Source organism: Alosa alosa, chromosome 20 (genome assembly GCF_017589495.1).
Source record: "Alosa alosa isolate M-15738 ecotype Scorff River chromosome 20, AALO_Geno_1.1, whole genome shotgun sequence".
Lineage (NCBI taxonomy): Eukaryota > Metazoa > Chordata > Actinopteri > Clupeiformes > Clupeidae > Alosa > Alosa alosa.
Genome location: NC_063208.1, coordinates 7,063,538 through 7,079,315, shown reverse-complemented (window position 1 = coordinate 7,079,315; position 15,778 = coordinate 7,063,538). Strand labels below are relative to the sequence as shown.

Below are 15,778 nucleotides of genomic sequence, written 5' to 3'. Positions count from 1 at the left end.
TATAAGTTTGGTCCAGCATTCTAAAACAGTGGTTCTCAACCTTTTTTCAGTGATGTACCCTCTGTGAAATATTTTTTCAGCTAAGTACCCCCTAACCAGCGCACAAGAATTACCGCTATGCTTCAACCACAACTCCATCGTTTGAGTTTTGACAGTGATTGACAGGTGATGGCGGGTGGCATGTGCAATCGAACCATCCTGGTATGGGGTTGGGTCGAACCATCCTGGTATAGGGGAGACTCTGGGTTTTTAGGATAATGAATAGCCTACTGAAATATAACATTCATTTTATGAACTTATAATGAAATAATTGTTTTTTAAAAGTATTTTTGCATGGATTCTACTTTTTAAATATATGTATATTTTAAAATCTCACGTACCCCCTGGAGAGCCTTCACGTACCCCCATTTGAAAACCACTGCTCTAAAATATGAAAAAGAGACTGAGTAAAGCGGAGCCTGCTCCTACAGTACCAGACAACTGTCTAGGCTACACTGTACAAAAACCCGGGTTGATTCCTGGAAACCCACATTATTGACTGAACACAGGTCCACAAACTGACACACTTTGTGCTCCACATACAGTAGCACTCATGGAGCAGGTGATAGACAAGCATGTGCAAGAGAAAGATGACACTGTCAGAAGTGGAGTGTGTTTTAGAAGTGGAGTGTGAAAAAAGAAATAACAGACAATATATTCATTTTATTTATAAAAGTTTCCGTCAAAGCACCTAAGGCCATTTCACAATTATACAACAAAATACAAAATCAAAATGTAACTGTATCCTAACTACATGATGTAATCTCTGTATTCGGAGCACGCCCGCAAATCTGACTACATTTCAGTCACTTTTACAGTCCAGTCCGTAATCTCTAACAGGTTAATGTTAAATGGCTGAAACGCTAACCAGAAGTCTGATGTCCCTGCATGAAAATAACTCTCTTGTGCAGTAGATGCATAAAACCACAGGGAGGTGCTGTATGTCAATGAATAAAATCTATCCTTCATTGAAGATGTTTCTTAATTGTATTTCAGCAAAACTAGTAATTAGTTTTGCTGAAATACAATTAAGTTACTAGTAGATAAGTATTGACCTTGAAAGTATGTTCAAGTTCAAGTTCATTGTCATATACTTGATAAAGATGTCACATCAATACGGTACGGGTCCAAATGTCTCACACTTTTGGAGCATATTGCCTCTGAGCAGAGCCAAACCAAACATTTGTCCTTTTTGTCTTCGCTAACATGAATGTGTATTCAATGATCTCTTAATCCTAACACAAAAATCTCTCTGATACAACAGGGTGTAATGGGCCCTAAAAGTTTCCAAGTCCCTCTCATAGAACAATGACATTGGTCGTTTATTCATATATGCCGACTTCCTCGTCAGCTTGTTTAAAGTCAGTGATACAGGAAATGATGCAAGTCTTGCGCGACAGACACTGACAGACACACCGAACTAGTCATGTAAGTTTTTAATCTAATGTAGTTTATGGATACATTTTAAAAAGACATTCATCATGACAAAGTAAAGTCTGTTTCAAACACTGAGGCAACGCAATGTATGTTCCTTGATTATGTTTGTAATGTTTGTTTATTTTAAGATAAAAACTATGTGGCGTTACTTTAAACTGACATTATGTTTGTTGGGACACAACCAAAGTAATTGATTAAGTTGTCTGACAGATTTCAAAATATGCTGGAGTGCTGTTTAGTTGTCCATCATATTATTTTCTTCTGAGTGAATGTTCTAGTTTTAGTTTGTTGGTTACAATGTTTTTCAAACAGAACTCTTAATGATGATGAAATGTTGTTTCAGAAGACATTTTTAGTTGGAACTATTTCAATGATGAGTGAGTTTGGCCGTAACATCTGTATTTCCTTATTGAGATTTTAGACGCTGATCTTCTGGAACGATTTCAGCAATGCCAAGTAAGGTCAGTTTCTGGAAGGGCGTGGGGGTCTGTGTGGCCAGGGGAGGGGGAGGGAGAAAGAAGGGAGGGGGGCTCTCCCAGAGGAAAAATGTATTTTCATTGTTTCACAGGAAATAAATTAGCCCTTATGAAAACTCATATGTTCCACATGTGGTAGTGAGAAATTGCATTCTAAATATTCTGCTTTTTTAGTAAGGAATGAAGCTGTTGTGGAAGGAAACGAAGCCAGAGAAATTAGGGCCAGAGTGATTCATGGTAAGTCTGGCACTTCTGACCCTGGTCAGTGAAGGAATGAGTAGCTGGCAAACCACGTCTTTAACTCGTCTAATATTCATCTCTGGCTCTTGTTTTGTCTTTTCTAGAGGGAGGTGGCGACCCAGATATTTATCATGCACCGAAGATCAAAAACAACAAGTCTGAAAAGATCGACACTAGCACAGTTTCAAAGGGTGGGTAAACAGAGTATATTTTTGGTCTGTTATTTGTGTGTGTGTGTGTGTGTGTGTGTGTGTGTGTGTGTAAGAGAGAGAGACTTTAAAAGCATTTGACTCTATTTGGCATGATGGATTAAACTGTGTAACCGTATAAGTGGTAAGTGGTGTAGGGGGTAAAACATACGATATAATTAAATCAATGTACTCAAATTCTAAATGCAGTATTAAAATTGGAGAAAAACAAAGAGTTTTTTACACAAAATAGAGGTGTGAGACAGGGCTGTGGTCTGAGTCCAACATTGTTCAATATTTACATAAACGAATTAGCGGTGCAGTTGGAACAGTCTACAGCCCCTGGACTCAGACTCCAAGAAACAGAGGTCAAATTCCTGCTCTTTGCCGATGACCTGGTGCTCCTGTCACCCTCAGAACAGGGCTTACAGCAGCTCCTCGATCTGCTAGAGCAGTACTGTCAGTCCTGGGCCCTGGCAGTAAACCCAATAAAGACCAAAATTATGATTAAAAAAAAAAGCCAGGTGTCAGGAAAATAGATACACTTTCACCCTAGGCAGCACCGCCCTAGAACACACAATGCAGTATACCTACCTTGGTCTAATCATTACTGCATCAGGGAGTTGGCAGTGAATACACTTAAAGCAAAAGCCCGCAGGGCACTCTATGCCATAAAAAGAACATTTCACAAAATAAACATCCCAATTACAATCTGGTGTAAAATATTTGACAGTATAATCCAGCCTATTGCGTTATATGGAAGTGAGGTTTGGGGTCCACTATGCATGACTACACGAAGTGGGACAAGCATCCAACCGAAACCCTATGCAGAATTCTGCCGATCAATACTTAAAGTTCAATCAAAAACACCCAATAATGCATGTAGGGCAGAATTAGGCCAGTTTCCATTGGCCTTACCAATTCAGAAAATAATCTTAAAATTCTGGATGTACCTGAACAGCAGTCCCGAGAACTCCTTCCATTTTGAGGCACTGAAAACGCAGGAGATGAACCCTGAAGAGCACTCTGAGCCAGCTGGTACTGAAGCTAACTAATTCAATAACAATAACTAATACACATAAACCTCAGTCCAGCTCTGTTTCCCAAACATCAATTAGAGTCAACAAAATAATGAATCAAGCAAAAGAAGAATATTTAGAACATTGGACAAACCAAATTCAAAGTAGAATGAATTCCTATCTGATCCTAAAAAGAGAATATGAATTGGCAGAGTATCTCGTCTCTGTCAGAGATACAAAGCAGAGGCAAACCCTAACCAAGTACAGGCTCAGTGACCACAATCTAGCAATAGAAACAGGCAGACACGGGATACACCTTGGGGCAGCCGTGGCCTACTGGTTAGCGCTTCGGACTTATAACCGGAGGGTTGCCGGTTCGAACCCCGACCAGTAGGCACGGCTGAAGTACCCTTGAGCAAGGCACCTAACCCAAATTTCCCTCACAGGATCAAAAGAGTATATATACTTATACTATACTTATACACCTGGCTGCCAAGAGAACAAAGAATATTTGGTCATGCCAGGCAAAGATGGTTGAGACAGAGGAGCACTTCTTTCTACACTGTGAAAAGTATGAAAACATAAGACAGGCTTTCTTCCCCATATTCCATAGAGATAACCAGTCTGCTCTCTGCTGCCCTAGCAGCACAATTTATCTTGAAATGTGAGGATCTGACGGACTCAACCTAAAACAAATTTGTTTCTATGATATATGCACACATACACATACATGCAAGCACGCACGCGCGCATACACATACACGCACACACACATCCTGTACCACTCTACTAAGTGCAGTTCCCTGTACTCTGTCTGAAGCCTAGTTTATGCTTCTTTTTCATATGTAAATGGACACGTTTCTTTCATATGTTGATCCAATTCATCCGTATTTGGATGGGGGCTGTGTCTGTATTCGTTTTTAACATTGACTACAAATAAGGCTTAATGCTCCACCCCAGATGTCTTACCACAAAACTGCAGATTCGTCTGGGAATTTCTGCACGTGACAGGTCTCGCAGACAGTTGTGTTGGAAGTCTTTATATATATTAGTCTGTGGTGGTACTGACACATATGTCCTCACTTTGTACAAACTGTCTGTCTGTCAGTAATCCAGGTGGTTGTGGAGGTGTCCACCCGCATATTTTTCAGCTTCTCTTGCAGCTTAGGCCAGAATGTCTTAAATTATCTCAGTGCTGAAAGTCTTGTCCAGGTGAGGGAGAGAGATGAAGCAGGTAAATGTACTCAGCATGTAATGGCACTCACACATGTTCATGTCATGTCTACATTGAGTAGGCCTACATATCATATCACACAGGCACTGTAGGCCTACATATAAGTATATATATATACTTTTGATCCCATGAGGGAAATTTGGTTCCCAATCCGTGAATTAGTGAAACACATTCAGAACACAGTGAACACACAGTGAGGTGAAGCACACACTAATCCCGGCGCAGTGAGCTGCCTGCAACAACAGCGGCACTCAGGGAGCAGTGAGGGGTTAGGTGCCTTGCTCAAGGGCACTTCAGCCGCTTCCTACTGGTCGGGGTTTGAACCGGCAACCCTCCGGTTACAAGTCCAAAGTGCTAACCAGTAGGCCACGGCTGCCCTCACACGGGCATTAAGTACTGTAGGCCTACATATCACACGGGCATTGAGTACTGTAGGCCTACATATCACACAGGCACTAAGTACTGTAGGCCTACATATCACACGGGCATTGAGTACTGTAGGCCTACATATCACACGGGCATTGGGTACTGTAGGCCTACATATCACACGGGCATTGAGTACGGTAGGCCTACATATCACACGGGCATTGAGTACAGTAGGCCTACATATCACACGGGCATTGAGTAGGCCTACATATCACACAGGCATTTCAGAGAGAGTTACCTCTCAAATCATATCAAAGCATTTTTAATAGGCTAGGCTATGCAGCCCCCCATTCACATCCCTAGTGATGTGACTTCTAAGGTGATGTGACGTTGTAGCCCATGAATGTATTCACTGCTCAGTCCATGTACTAATTATGATTAAGCTTTATTACAACCAAAGTGTTGCGGTAGGCCTACACAGTCTGATTTATAGCTACTTGAAATCTGGCCAAATAAATATACAAATAATACAAATATACATACAAATACAAATAAATACAAATAAATAAATAAAAGTACCTCAAGTGTTGTATGCTTCTTTTCCCACGCACACAATCATTTATTAATTTTAATACCGGTATGCATCAACAGTCATTGATCAATGTTTAAAAGACAAAACTTCAGATTTACTTTAGTGACTGTGTCATATACTAGCCACTGAATTACTTGCAAAGGAATCTGCATATAGTGATAATGGATGTGGCTCCAGCCCTGTTATGTATCATGTTTGGTGTTTATGGTGCCTTTAAGATTTTATGACAAATTGTAAAAGCATTTTATGCCATTGTGTCATCATAATCATATCATGACCAACCTGTTCATACAAAGAAAACAATGAGACCAACTACAGATGGAAGGTTGTGTACTTTTACATACTAGGCAGGTTCTCTCTCGCTCTCTCTCACACACATACACACACACACACACACACACACACTTATTATAAACATCCTGTCTCAGTAACACCCCCTACCCACCCACACACACACACACACTCACACATCTCCCGCTCAGGAAGACTGTAAGCAGAACCTCCTTCTTCCCTCACAGATCAGAAGAGTTCCTCTCCAACACTACGCAACATAGGCAAAACACTTAATGTGTTTACAATAGTTTGCCTTGCACTGCTTGACTTTTAATGTACTGTTTACGACTATTTAAAAAAAAAAAAAAAAGAGAGAACACATCTGTCTGCGCATGCGTTTGGCGTGTGCAGAAATACTTCCTCTTCCTGTTTAGAACCTCCATTCGGTGAGTGACTATTGCCGCTTTTTGGAATTACTAAGCTTATACTGGCACTGTTCAATTACAGTAGAGTAAACAAATCAACAACGCACAGGATATTCCCTGAAACCTGTTGCACCAGTGCTGACCCATCTCAAAGACTGTAGTCATCTCAAAGACTGTAAAGAGATCTTTCAGATCTATCTATCTATCATTTTTTTCTGTAAAAATGCTCTCTTCTTATTTATTTTTTTATTGCAGAAAAACAGAAAATGTGACACTAATGACATGTGATAAATATCTACTACCAAGTTGGAGAGCCGAAGACACACAAATCACACAGTGCACAATAATAGACAGGAAGGGAAGAGGGCACCTGTTTGTGTGTGTGTGTCCTTTGAAAGGACTCTTCTGTTAAAGTTTAACATAGTTTGTAATGTTCCTTATAATTGATACTTCTATTGCCTGTTGAATTCATTCTTCCGTTGGAGACTAACCTAGTTCTTAAAGTTGTTCTTATTTGATACTTCTGTTCCGGTAACTGGTGTGCAGATGGCATATCATGTGTTGTATGATGATAGAAATGTTCTTAGCAGTTTTAATGTGGTTCTTAATTAACTCATTGTATGGACAAAGGCATGTGTGTGTGCAGGGAGGTGTAATGATACAATGATACTATGAAACAATGATAGGAATTGATGGCACAATTTCAAAAACATTTTTGAGGAATAAATGGACTTAAAATTGTGTCTTGTGGGAGAAAAACGTAATTTGATCTCTTTGTATGTTTAGGTGCACAGACTTTGACTTTGACTTTGATAAATGTGTGTGTGAGAAAAAATTGTTCTTTGCCTGATCTTGATTGCCTGATGCATATGATACCCCATGCTGAGATTATTAAACTACTAATGAGAAAGACGAAACCTTATTTCAGATTCGTGAAATGTATAATGTAAGAGATGTTTTAGTATTTTGCCTATATTTAGGGTTTTCAAATATCACACTTAGCGATGACAAAATTATGTTTGAGTACACTACTTTTAGATAGAACTACAGTATGTTTATGTTGAGTGCTTATAACATCTTTATTTCCTTGTTGATATTTTAGAAACTGAGTTTCAGAAAAGACTGCAGTAATGCCAAGTAAGGGCAATTTTTTGAACGCTCCTCATGAAAACTTATATGCTAAACATGTGGCAAAAGTGATCAGTTATATTTGAAATATTCTGTTTTCTAGTTACAAACAAAGCAGTTGTGGAAGCCAAAGAAGCCAAAGAAATTAGGGCTGGATTAACTCGTAGTAAGTCTGGTGCTCCTGACCCTGAGGGAATGAAGTTTCGGGGATGTGGAGAAGTGGGATTTTTCTAACTCACACATGGCAAAGGTTGATGTTTGTTCTGTTTAGATAATATTCATCTGTGGCTTTTGTATTTTTTGTCTCTTCTCTCATTAGGAGGATTTGGCGACACAAATATTCATCATGAACCGAAGGTCAAAGTCCAGAAGTGTGAAAAGATCGACGCTCAAATAGTTGCAGACGGTGGGCAGCCATCAAGTACATTTGTGTGCATATGTGTGTGTGAGAGAGAGAGAGAGAAAGAGGGAGAGAGATCGAGTTACTGTTCTCTCAATCCAGTGGAGGGGGACATCTCCAGACCTTAATGTAGACAGACAGAGTGCAGTTTATTTGCATTGGGCGGAAAATACTTTGTTGCATTGGTGCAACATTGGTTGCAATGCTCCCTTTTCCTACGTAAATGGACGTGTTTGTTCCATCCTTTAGGTTGATCCGTTTCGTCCGTATGTGTAAGCTTGAATTGAGTTAGGCTTTTTAAAAGTATAGTTTGGGGCTTTTAGCCTTAATTCAGATAGGACAATGAAGAGTGGGTGGAAGAGAGAAGCAAGTGGGAGAGAGAGAGATGGGCTGGGATCCGAACTTATTAGACTGAATTGTTACTGTACACTATGCGCAGTGGTCATCAAAGTGTGGGGTGGGCCCCACTAGTAGGGAATAGAGACATGTCAGGTGGGGTGCGATGAACAAGAAAAATGTATAATTACAATTAAGGTTACAAAGGAGGCGGAGACATAACCTGCTACATAAGCTTGAAGTTAATTAGGCTTTTTTAAAGTATAGTTTGGGGCTAGCCCCCCGGTTTGATGAATTGGTAGCCTATTGATGTTTGGAAAACTGATGGCATTAATAATGCCAAAATGTACTGTAGTATCCATTGTGATAGAAAATGCACTATATGAACAAGGACACCTTATCATAAATGTTGTGCGTTTTCCCTGCAGACTCTTGGTTGCCCCTCCGTCTCCTGTGTCTGGTTGCCTTGGGATTCGGTGTTGTTGGGACGACAATCTACTGCATGGTGGGTGACCCCAAGTCCCCCATGTGCACGGCATTCTTCAACAACATAAAGGTGTATATGGCACAGGTGCTGAACTTTAGTAATGTGACTTCTCAAGGTGATGAGAAGTTGTAACTTATGAATGTCTTTACCGCTGTCCGTCCTAATTGCGATTAAACATTTATTAAAACCAAAGTGCTCTGTTGTGGCACACAGCATGGGATACAGCTACATGAAATGTCATGCATTTGCACTATTCTTATTGGCTGCAGGCTTACTCAGGGGCCTGGTTGGGGTGCCTCTAGGTGTAAGCCACAACAATTAACAGCCTCCACTTTTATTTGATAGGGATATGTTTAGAAATCTGGGACAATAACCGAGGGAAATCTGGTACCAGCCAACTACAGTATCTTGCAAAGCCATTGATGCCTGTAGATCTAAAAATCAAAGAGTGTATTTGCATCTCATTTTAACATCTCATTTTTCACCTCTCATTTTGCATTTTGTTTTTAAAAAGGGATTGGTGTTCTAATAACAACTTCAGCAGGACTCTGTTAATTCCTCCTGCCTTGGTGAGCAACAGAGTTCTCTGTGCATGTATGCAGGCTGTTATTTACTAACCAATAGATTGCAACTGCAACCTTTGAAAGAATCCAATATCATCGGGAAGAGACTCTGAGGCTGTATGATATATAATTTATGTCATATGCTAATTACAATGATTACCTTTCACTTATAACTTAAAATTGCCTCCGTGACATTACAGAGATGACAGAAAAATAAAACGTGTTTGATATTTTATATTGATATTTGTGTGATTGTCAAAGAAAAACATTATGAAATACAAATAAAAATAAAAGTACCTCAAGTGCTGTATGCTTCTTTTCCAGGCACACAATCATGAATTTGTTTTAAAATACACTACCGGTCAAAAGTTTAGGGTCACTTAGAAATGTCCATTCCACTCCATAAATAAACACACAATTTAAATTTAGAAAAAAAACGTATACAACTGATATCAGCTGGTATTCTGTCTATAATGGAGTGGAATGTACATTTTTAAGGGACCCAAACTTTTGACGGTATAGTGTACATGATCAGTCATTGACTGATGTTTAAAAGACAAAACTTTTTTTTTTATTTACTTGACTGTCAGACAAGCCACTGTCACCTGCACAGTATGGAACACAATGTTCCAACCTTGTAATATATCATGTTGGTGTTTTTGGGTGCCTTTTAGTTCATGGACTAACTGTAAAAGTAGTTGATGGACTATTGCTAAATGCACTTCAAGCTACCGTGTCATCATATCATGAACAGCCCGTTCACATGACCTGGAATGAAAGAAAACAATGAAACCAGCTACGGAAGGGCGTGTCCTTTTACTGTACATACGCCGGCGCTCTCTCTCTCTCTCTTTCTCTTTCTCTCTCTCTCTTTCTCTTTCTCATTCACATACACACACACACACACACACACACACACACACATATACACACACACACTAGTTATAAACATATCCTGTCATCTCTCTGCGCATGTGTTTAAGCTGAGTATTTTCAGTGGTTGATCAAGACTTCCTCTTTCCAGTTCAGAAGTGGAATGCACTGTATACTTCCATTTGGTGAGTGACTGTTATCCATAAAAACTAGATGTGATTTTAAAAAACGGCCATGTCTGTTATTGACAAAATGCACTTGGTGAAAATGAACAGTTAAAATATTCAGAGAAAGTAGTCTCGGTTGCATGAGTCAAAGTTTTGACATGTGTTCGCAGCTGTAGGAGTGAAAGATAAGAATCTGTATCTGAATCTGTTTATATGTGATGAGAACCTGCTCTATCTGTATGTAATGAGAAACCGTTTTATCTGCTGTTTTTGCATGTTTCATTAGAAGTGGAAGAAGAATGAAGCTTGTTCATTGTAGGGCGACAAGTAATGTAATTAAAAAACAAAACAACAACGCACAGGATATTCCCTGAAGACTGTTCTTCCCAGAACCAGTGCTGACCCAGCGTGACCCTGCATCCGTATTTGTCTACAGATACGCACCTTTCATCGCAAAGACTGTAAATCACCATTTTTGTATAAATGAAACAGTTGGCCAACACACAGATATGCTCCGAATTAATCCTCCAAGCTAAATGAGAATCTTGAAGTCTGTGCACAGTTCCGTACAGTATGATCAGTATGCTAAGATATATCATAGTGTCACTTTCATCAGGTTTTAATTGACAAAGTTTGGACTTTTTGTAAAGGTATGTCAGTGTCATCTATCTTAGTTGTTGATAGTTTTGATGATGGTGATTGTAACAGAGAAAGGCATTTATTAATTTCAGAAAAAATAGCATTGAAAGGATTCAGAAGCTGTTAATAACTGACACTGTTAGTTACTAACAGTGTCAGTTATTAACAAGGCACTGTCAGCAGTCTGTAGAAAGAGAGCTCTGAATTCCTGTAATAGATCTATTTGTACACTACAGTCTATAGTGTAGCGTAGATTGCAATATTTTATCTTAAAGAAAGTCTTTTATTATTTGTACATCTTCCTTATTGGTAAAGATTATGCAATATTTTGTTATTTTATTTATATAGTCTGTGATCACTGAAGGAATGGCTGGACAACAATATCCTCGAAGTAGGTGTGATTATCCTATTCCATATGCTGTTTCCCATTAGAGAAATATGCCAGTCATATACATAAGCGTCAATGCATACATCTTCTATTGAGTCTATTGTTCTATTGACATATTGTATATCTTCTCTTTCTGTCTATGTGTTTTAGCACGCAATTCCAAAATATCAGCTGGAAATGGAGAATTTGTTAACCATCCTATTATTACTAACAATTGGATAGGAAATGATCTTCAATGCCCAATGAACACCACAGGTATATATAAAAATACTTTACTTGAAGGTATCTACATAAGAGTGACATGACACTGTCAGAATCTTTGGTCATAAACCTAACACTAACTAACCCTAACTTGTCATGACAAAAACCGAATGACACTTAACAGAAGCCTTATGTCATAAACGTTTATGACTTGTTTAAAATGTTTATGACACGTTTGTGACAGTGTCATGTCACTTTTACCTTCAGGTAAAGTGTAACCAAAAAAAACTTATCCAGAGAGCATGACGAAACATACATTGGTAAATACAAACCACACAATCTACAAAACAGTGTTATGGAACAGACATGTTGTAGCTAAGACCTACAAATAAAATATAAATACATGTCTCTTTTGGTGATTTTTCCCCCTTTTTCCAACAGGAGCATCAGGTTATAAAAAAATAACACATGCTCCACAAATAATTGAAAACCAAGTTGGAGACATTATCAACACTGATACAACTCATAGAAAGGTAAATCAGATGTTTACTTCACTGGTGGGTGAAAAGTTGTGATTAGTGATACGTTATTAGTAAGATAAAAATAACATTGACCTGTTGGTCATGCCTTTGTATTTCAAAATATGAAATCTATCAATGACTAATAACATACATGTTTATGAACATAACTCTCACAGCGCAGCAAACCTTGTCCAGATGAGACTGAGATCGCTGAAGCAGGTAGATAATAATAATAATAATAATAATAATAATAATAATAATAAAGATAATAATAAACCTACCTCTGGGGGTAAAAGTAAAAGTGTGGTAAAAGTGTTACATTATGTTCTAAATATTCTAATTGTTTTTAGTTAGGAGTGAAGCTTTTGTGGAAGGCAACAAAGCCAGAGAAATTACAGCCAGAGTGGTCAATGGTAAGTCTTGAATTTCCCCTTGGGGATCAATAAAGTATCTATCTATCTATCTAAGTCTGGCGCTCCTGACCCTGGTACCTGAAGGAATGAGTGGCTGGCAAACTATTACTTGTCTTTTACTCGACTAATATTCACCACTGGCTCTTGTTTGGTCTGACTCTTTCCTCCCATTAGAAGGAGGTGGCGACCCAGATATTTATCATGCGCCGATAGTCAGAAACAACAAGTCTGAAAAGATCGACACTAGCACAATTTCAAAGGGTGAGTAGACATCAGGGTATACATTTAGCCTGTTATGTGTGTGTGTGTGTGTGTGTGTGTGTGTATGTGTGTGTGTGTGTGTGTTGGAGAGAGGGGGGGGGGGGTAGTGTGTGTTACCTTTCTCTCAATCCAATGATGGGGAATCTAATGTCAACAGTTATCATCAGTGCCCGAGGGAAAGGTTAGTGCAGGGCTCTACACTAACATTTTTTTCAGGAGCACTTGTGCGCCCAAGTTAAAGAATTTAGGAGCACAGACAAAAATTTGGGCGGACAGTCAGTTCTGTACTTAACTTACACATAATCTAACATTACACTGCAGCTAACAGTTAAACCAATTGCGAATATTAAGAATGACTGACAACATTTAGGCTACAGGAAACAGGATTTTAAAGATCATTGCCTACTTTATTTTTCAGTCTGTTCTATTTTCCTACATTTTGTTAATGTAAAATAATATAATACATTGCCATATTTGCATTTAGCCTGTATATCAAGTATCCTGCCAAATGTAGGCTAATTTATTTATTTGTGAATCCATCTACAGCTAAACCAAATATGCCCATGGTGACCTATCTGACTGCATACTGCCTAATACTACTACTAAAACAGTCCATTTTCTCTTCCACAAAACCCAACATAGGCTAATCAAGGATATATGTTTTATACTTTTAGTTTTTATTTGAAATATCTGCATTGATAGGGGCAGTAGGCAAACGTTAGGGCCTACTTTCGTTTTGTACTTCAGCTTGTATTCGTGTAAACAAACAAGCATGCGTGGAAGCCTGGAGTTGTCAGTAGCGTTCTACCTTTGAATAAAATGGGAGTATTACGGGAGGCTACTTTTGTGCCGGTTCGCTACAGCTATATTTTGCATATTGCAGCCAATACGTCAACTGGGCTAAAAGGCATGTTAGGTTACCTTTCTTTTCTCTCACTGCATTCTCAGAATCTCATCCCATCTTGGCTGGCTAGTCTAACTTTTCCGCTTTTTCTGTGCTCTTGGATTTGATAGAAGCGACTACTAGCGAAGTCACAACATAAAACTGCTAATGTTGATGGGAGGTGTAGTTTTTTATGCTGCATTCGCGACGCGTGATTCTATGGTTTGCACCAGTAATGTTTCTCGATGTTGCGGTGTATTTTGTAGACAAACATTGACATGGTTAGAAGTCATTCGCACCAGTGCGCCTAAATATTTTTTGCACTCGCGACGCGGCATCATTTTTACTCGCATGTGCGAAAGTGAAATACGCACTGTAGAGCCCTGGGTTAGTGTATTGCTCAGTGTAGGATAGTGTAATGACAGTAATGCTCGATGGTGTTTTATGCCCCCAACGTCGTCTTCCAGGCAGCGCTGCCACCATTGACTTAAAGGCACTTAATCTTAACCCTAACCTTAACCCATGCCTAACCCAGTATATGTGTGTGCCTGAATACATAGTAAAAGAATAAAGAAGTACCATAAATAAATAAGTGCATATGATTTCATACAATGGGGCACTAAGAGACATGGGGGCTGCATAAGCTCTGTACCCCAGAGGAGGGTCTCTCATGAGAAAAACTTTTGGTCAGGGACACAACTTTTGGAAAACAATTTGTGGACAGGGTTTTTGCTAACTCACAGATTGAAGCTTGTTCAGATGAGGTTACTTGTCTTATCTTATCTCTGACTCTTGTTTTCAATGATCCCATTTACAGGAGGTGGCGACCCAGATATTCATCATGCACCAAGGATAATCAAAAACAGGGCTGAAAATGTTGATGTCGGCACAGTTTCAAAGGGTGGGCAAACATCAGGGTATACTTTTAGTCTGTTTCTGGACAGGTCAGGACACACAAACAACTAATGAGATTACATTGGTTTGTCTTTGCTTTTCCTCTGTCACAGACCAAAGACAAAGAGCCGTTGTACCGTCTTGTGAACAGACCTGGGTTCATATTTTCAGAAGGCCTCTGCAGGTTGTGTGGACATGGATCTCCAGCTGGTGGAACAGGGGTCAATGACTTGCTGCATCATGAAGCACGGCCAACAAACCAGCCAGAGATCAAACATTCCATGGACAGATTGTCTTATACAGTAGTTATCGGGCTGGTTTTAGTTTCTACATCCTAAAGAACAGGGATTTTTCATTGTGATTTCCTGGTTCCTCTCTTAATGTCCACAGACACTGACGTCTAATTATCGGAGTGGCGGCACTTCCATTGTTTTCAAACGTCCCACCACTCCGACATTTTTTTTCCATTGTCGTTGTGGCGGTACTTAAATTTTTTTAAAAACGTTCCGACATGAGGTCATTATTGTAATTTTCCGCACTGAGGCCATTAATAAAGGGAATGCTGAGAGAATGCTGGAGAGTCGAGGAAAAGAAGACTATGCTACTGTTGTGTTATGTGCCATCTAACAACTGCACGCAGGCCTAATAACAAATAAGACTGCAGTTATTCTGTGGCTCAATCAATTTCACCTGACCAGCTGTTCTAGTCATCTCCGAGGTCGGGGGATATTGTTTAACATCTCTGAGGTCGGGGATATTGTTTAACATCTCTGAGGTCGGGGGATATTGTTTAACAGTCTATGTTTAAACGGATTTGCCTTCTATGGGCAACAACATCATTTGCACAGGAGGGGGGAGGAGGAGAAAGCAGCCAGCTAGCTCTCTGTTTTGTTTGAATGTCAACAGAAGTGACATTACCCACCATCGCTTAGAGCACCTTTAAGACCTGTTTTGTGGTGTCTAAAGAATAACAGAGCACTACTGAAGCAGGCTCAAATTCATTCAAATCATTCCAAATATTTGTTTCTTTATGATTAAAGGTGAAATGATTTTCTGGTTACTATGATGGTCTATGATGACTTTGTTGGCAAAAAATGTTGATGACATGCAAGATTGTGTCATTGCTTCTCAACAGCTTGTAACTGCTACTGCTAGACCTGCAGTATACATCCCAGTCCCTCAAGGGATTTTCTCAGCCTGTGTAGTGTAGTATAGTAGCCTACAACATGGCACTGTGATATCCCTGACATATTCATTGACAAGTATTACTTTAATCAGTAATTAAAAGTGTTGGACACAAACTAAGTTGTAGAAATGTACAATCAATCCATGTGAT

The 15,778-nt window shown here is 39.3% G+C and overlaps 2 protein-coding genes across 12 annotated transcripts; both read left to right on the top strand.

The window, feature by feature from the left end:
• The first annotated feature begins 1,411 nt into the window (after positions 1 to 1,411).
• Positions 1,412 to 9,504, top strand: LOC125285797 (consortin-like). 7 transcript variants are annotated; one of them, XR_007192065.1, is made up of 9 exons: positions 1,412 to 1,467; positions 1,891 to 1,937; positions 2,127 to 2,189; positions 2,297 to 2,383; positions 6,109 to 6,309; positions 7,391 to 7,425; positions 7,520 to 7,582; positions 7,736 to 7,822; positions 8,581 to 9,504. XR_007192065.1 is itself a non-coding variant. In XM_048230419.1 (6 exons), the coding sequence occupies exons 2-6, from the start codon at positions 1,926 to 1,928 to the stop codon at positions 8,769 to 8,771; spliced, it is 435 nt and encodes a 144-aa protein (XP_048086376.1). In that variant the 5' UTR covers positions 1,415 to 1,467; positions 1,891 to 1,925; the 3' UTR covers positions 8,772 to 9,504. The 7 variants fall into 7 exon arrangements, 3 of the variants coding, with proteins under 3 accessions (XP_048086376.1, XP_048086378.1, XP_048086377.1); XR_007192064.1 differs by lacking the exon at positions 6,109 to 6,309 and having other exon boundaries at positions 1,414 to 1,467; XR_007192067.1 differs by lacking the exon at positions 6,109 to 6,309 and having other exon boundaries at positions 1,428 to 1,467; positions 1,898 to 1,937.
• Positions 9,505 to 9,623: 119 nt separating this feature from the next.
• LOC125285796 lies at positions 9,624 to 15,502 on the top strand. Of its 5 annotated transcripts, none has more exons than XM_048230413.1 (10): positions 9,625 to 10,260; positions 10,529 to 10,703; positions 11,230 to 11,272; positions 11,420 to 11,524; positions 11,912 to 12,003; positions 12,168 to 12,210; positions 12,342 to 12,404; positions 12,579 to 12,665; positions 14,366 to 14,449; positions 14,556 to 15,502. In XM_048230413.1, the coding sequence occupies exons 3-10, from the start codon at positions 11,248 to 11,250 to the stop codon at positions 14,669 to 14,671; spliced, it is 615 nt and encodes a 204-aa protein (XP_048086370.1). In that variant the 5' UTR covers positions 9,625 to 10,260; positions 10,529 to 10,703; positions 11,230 to 11,247; the 3' UTR covers positions 14,672 to 15,502. The 5 variants fall into 5 exon arrangements, with proteins under 5 accessions (XP_048086373.1, XP_048086370.1, XP_048086375.1 ...); XM_048230418.1 differs by having other exon boundaries at positions 9,627 to 10,260; positions 11,230 to 11,276; XM_048230416.1 differs by lacking the exon at positions 10,529 to 10,703 and having other exon boundaries at positions 9,624 to 10,260.
• The last annotated feature ends 276 nt before the right edge of the window (positions 15,503 to 15,778 follow it).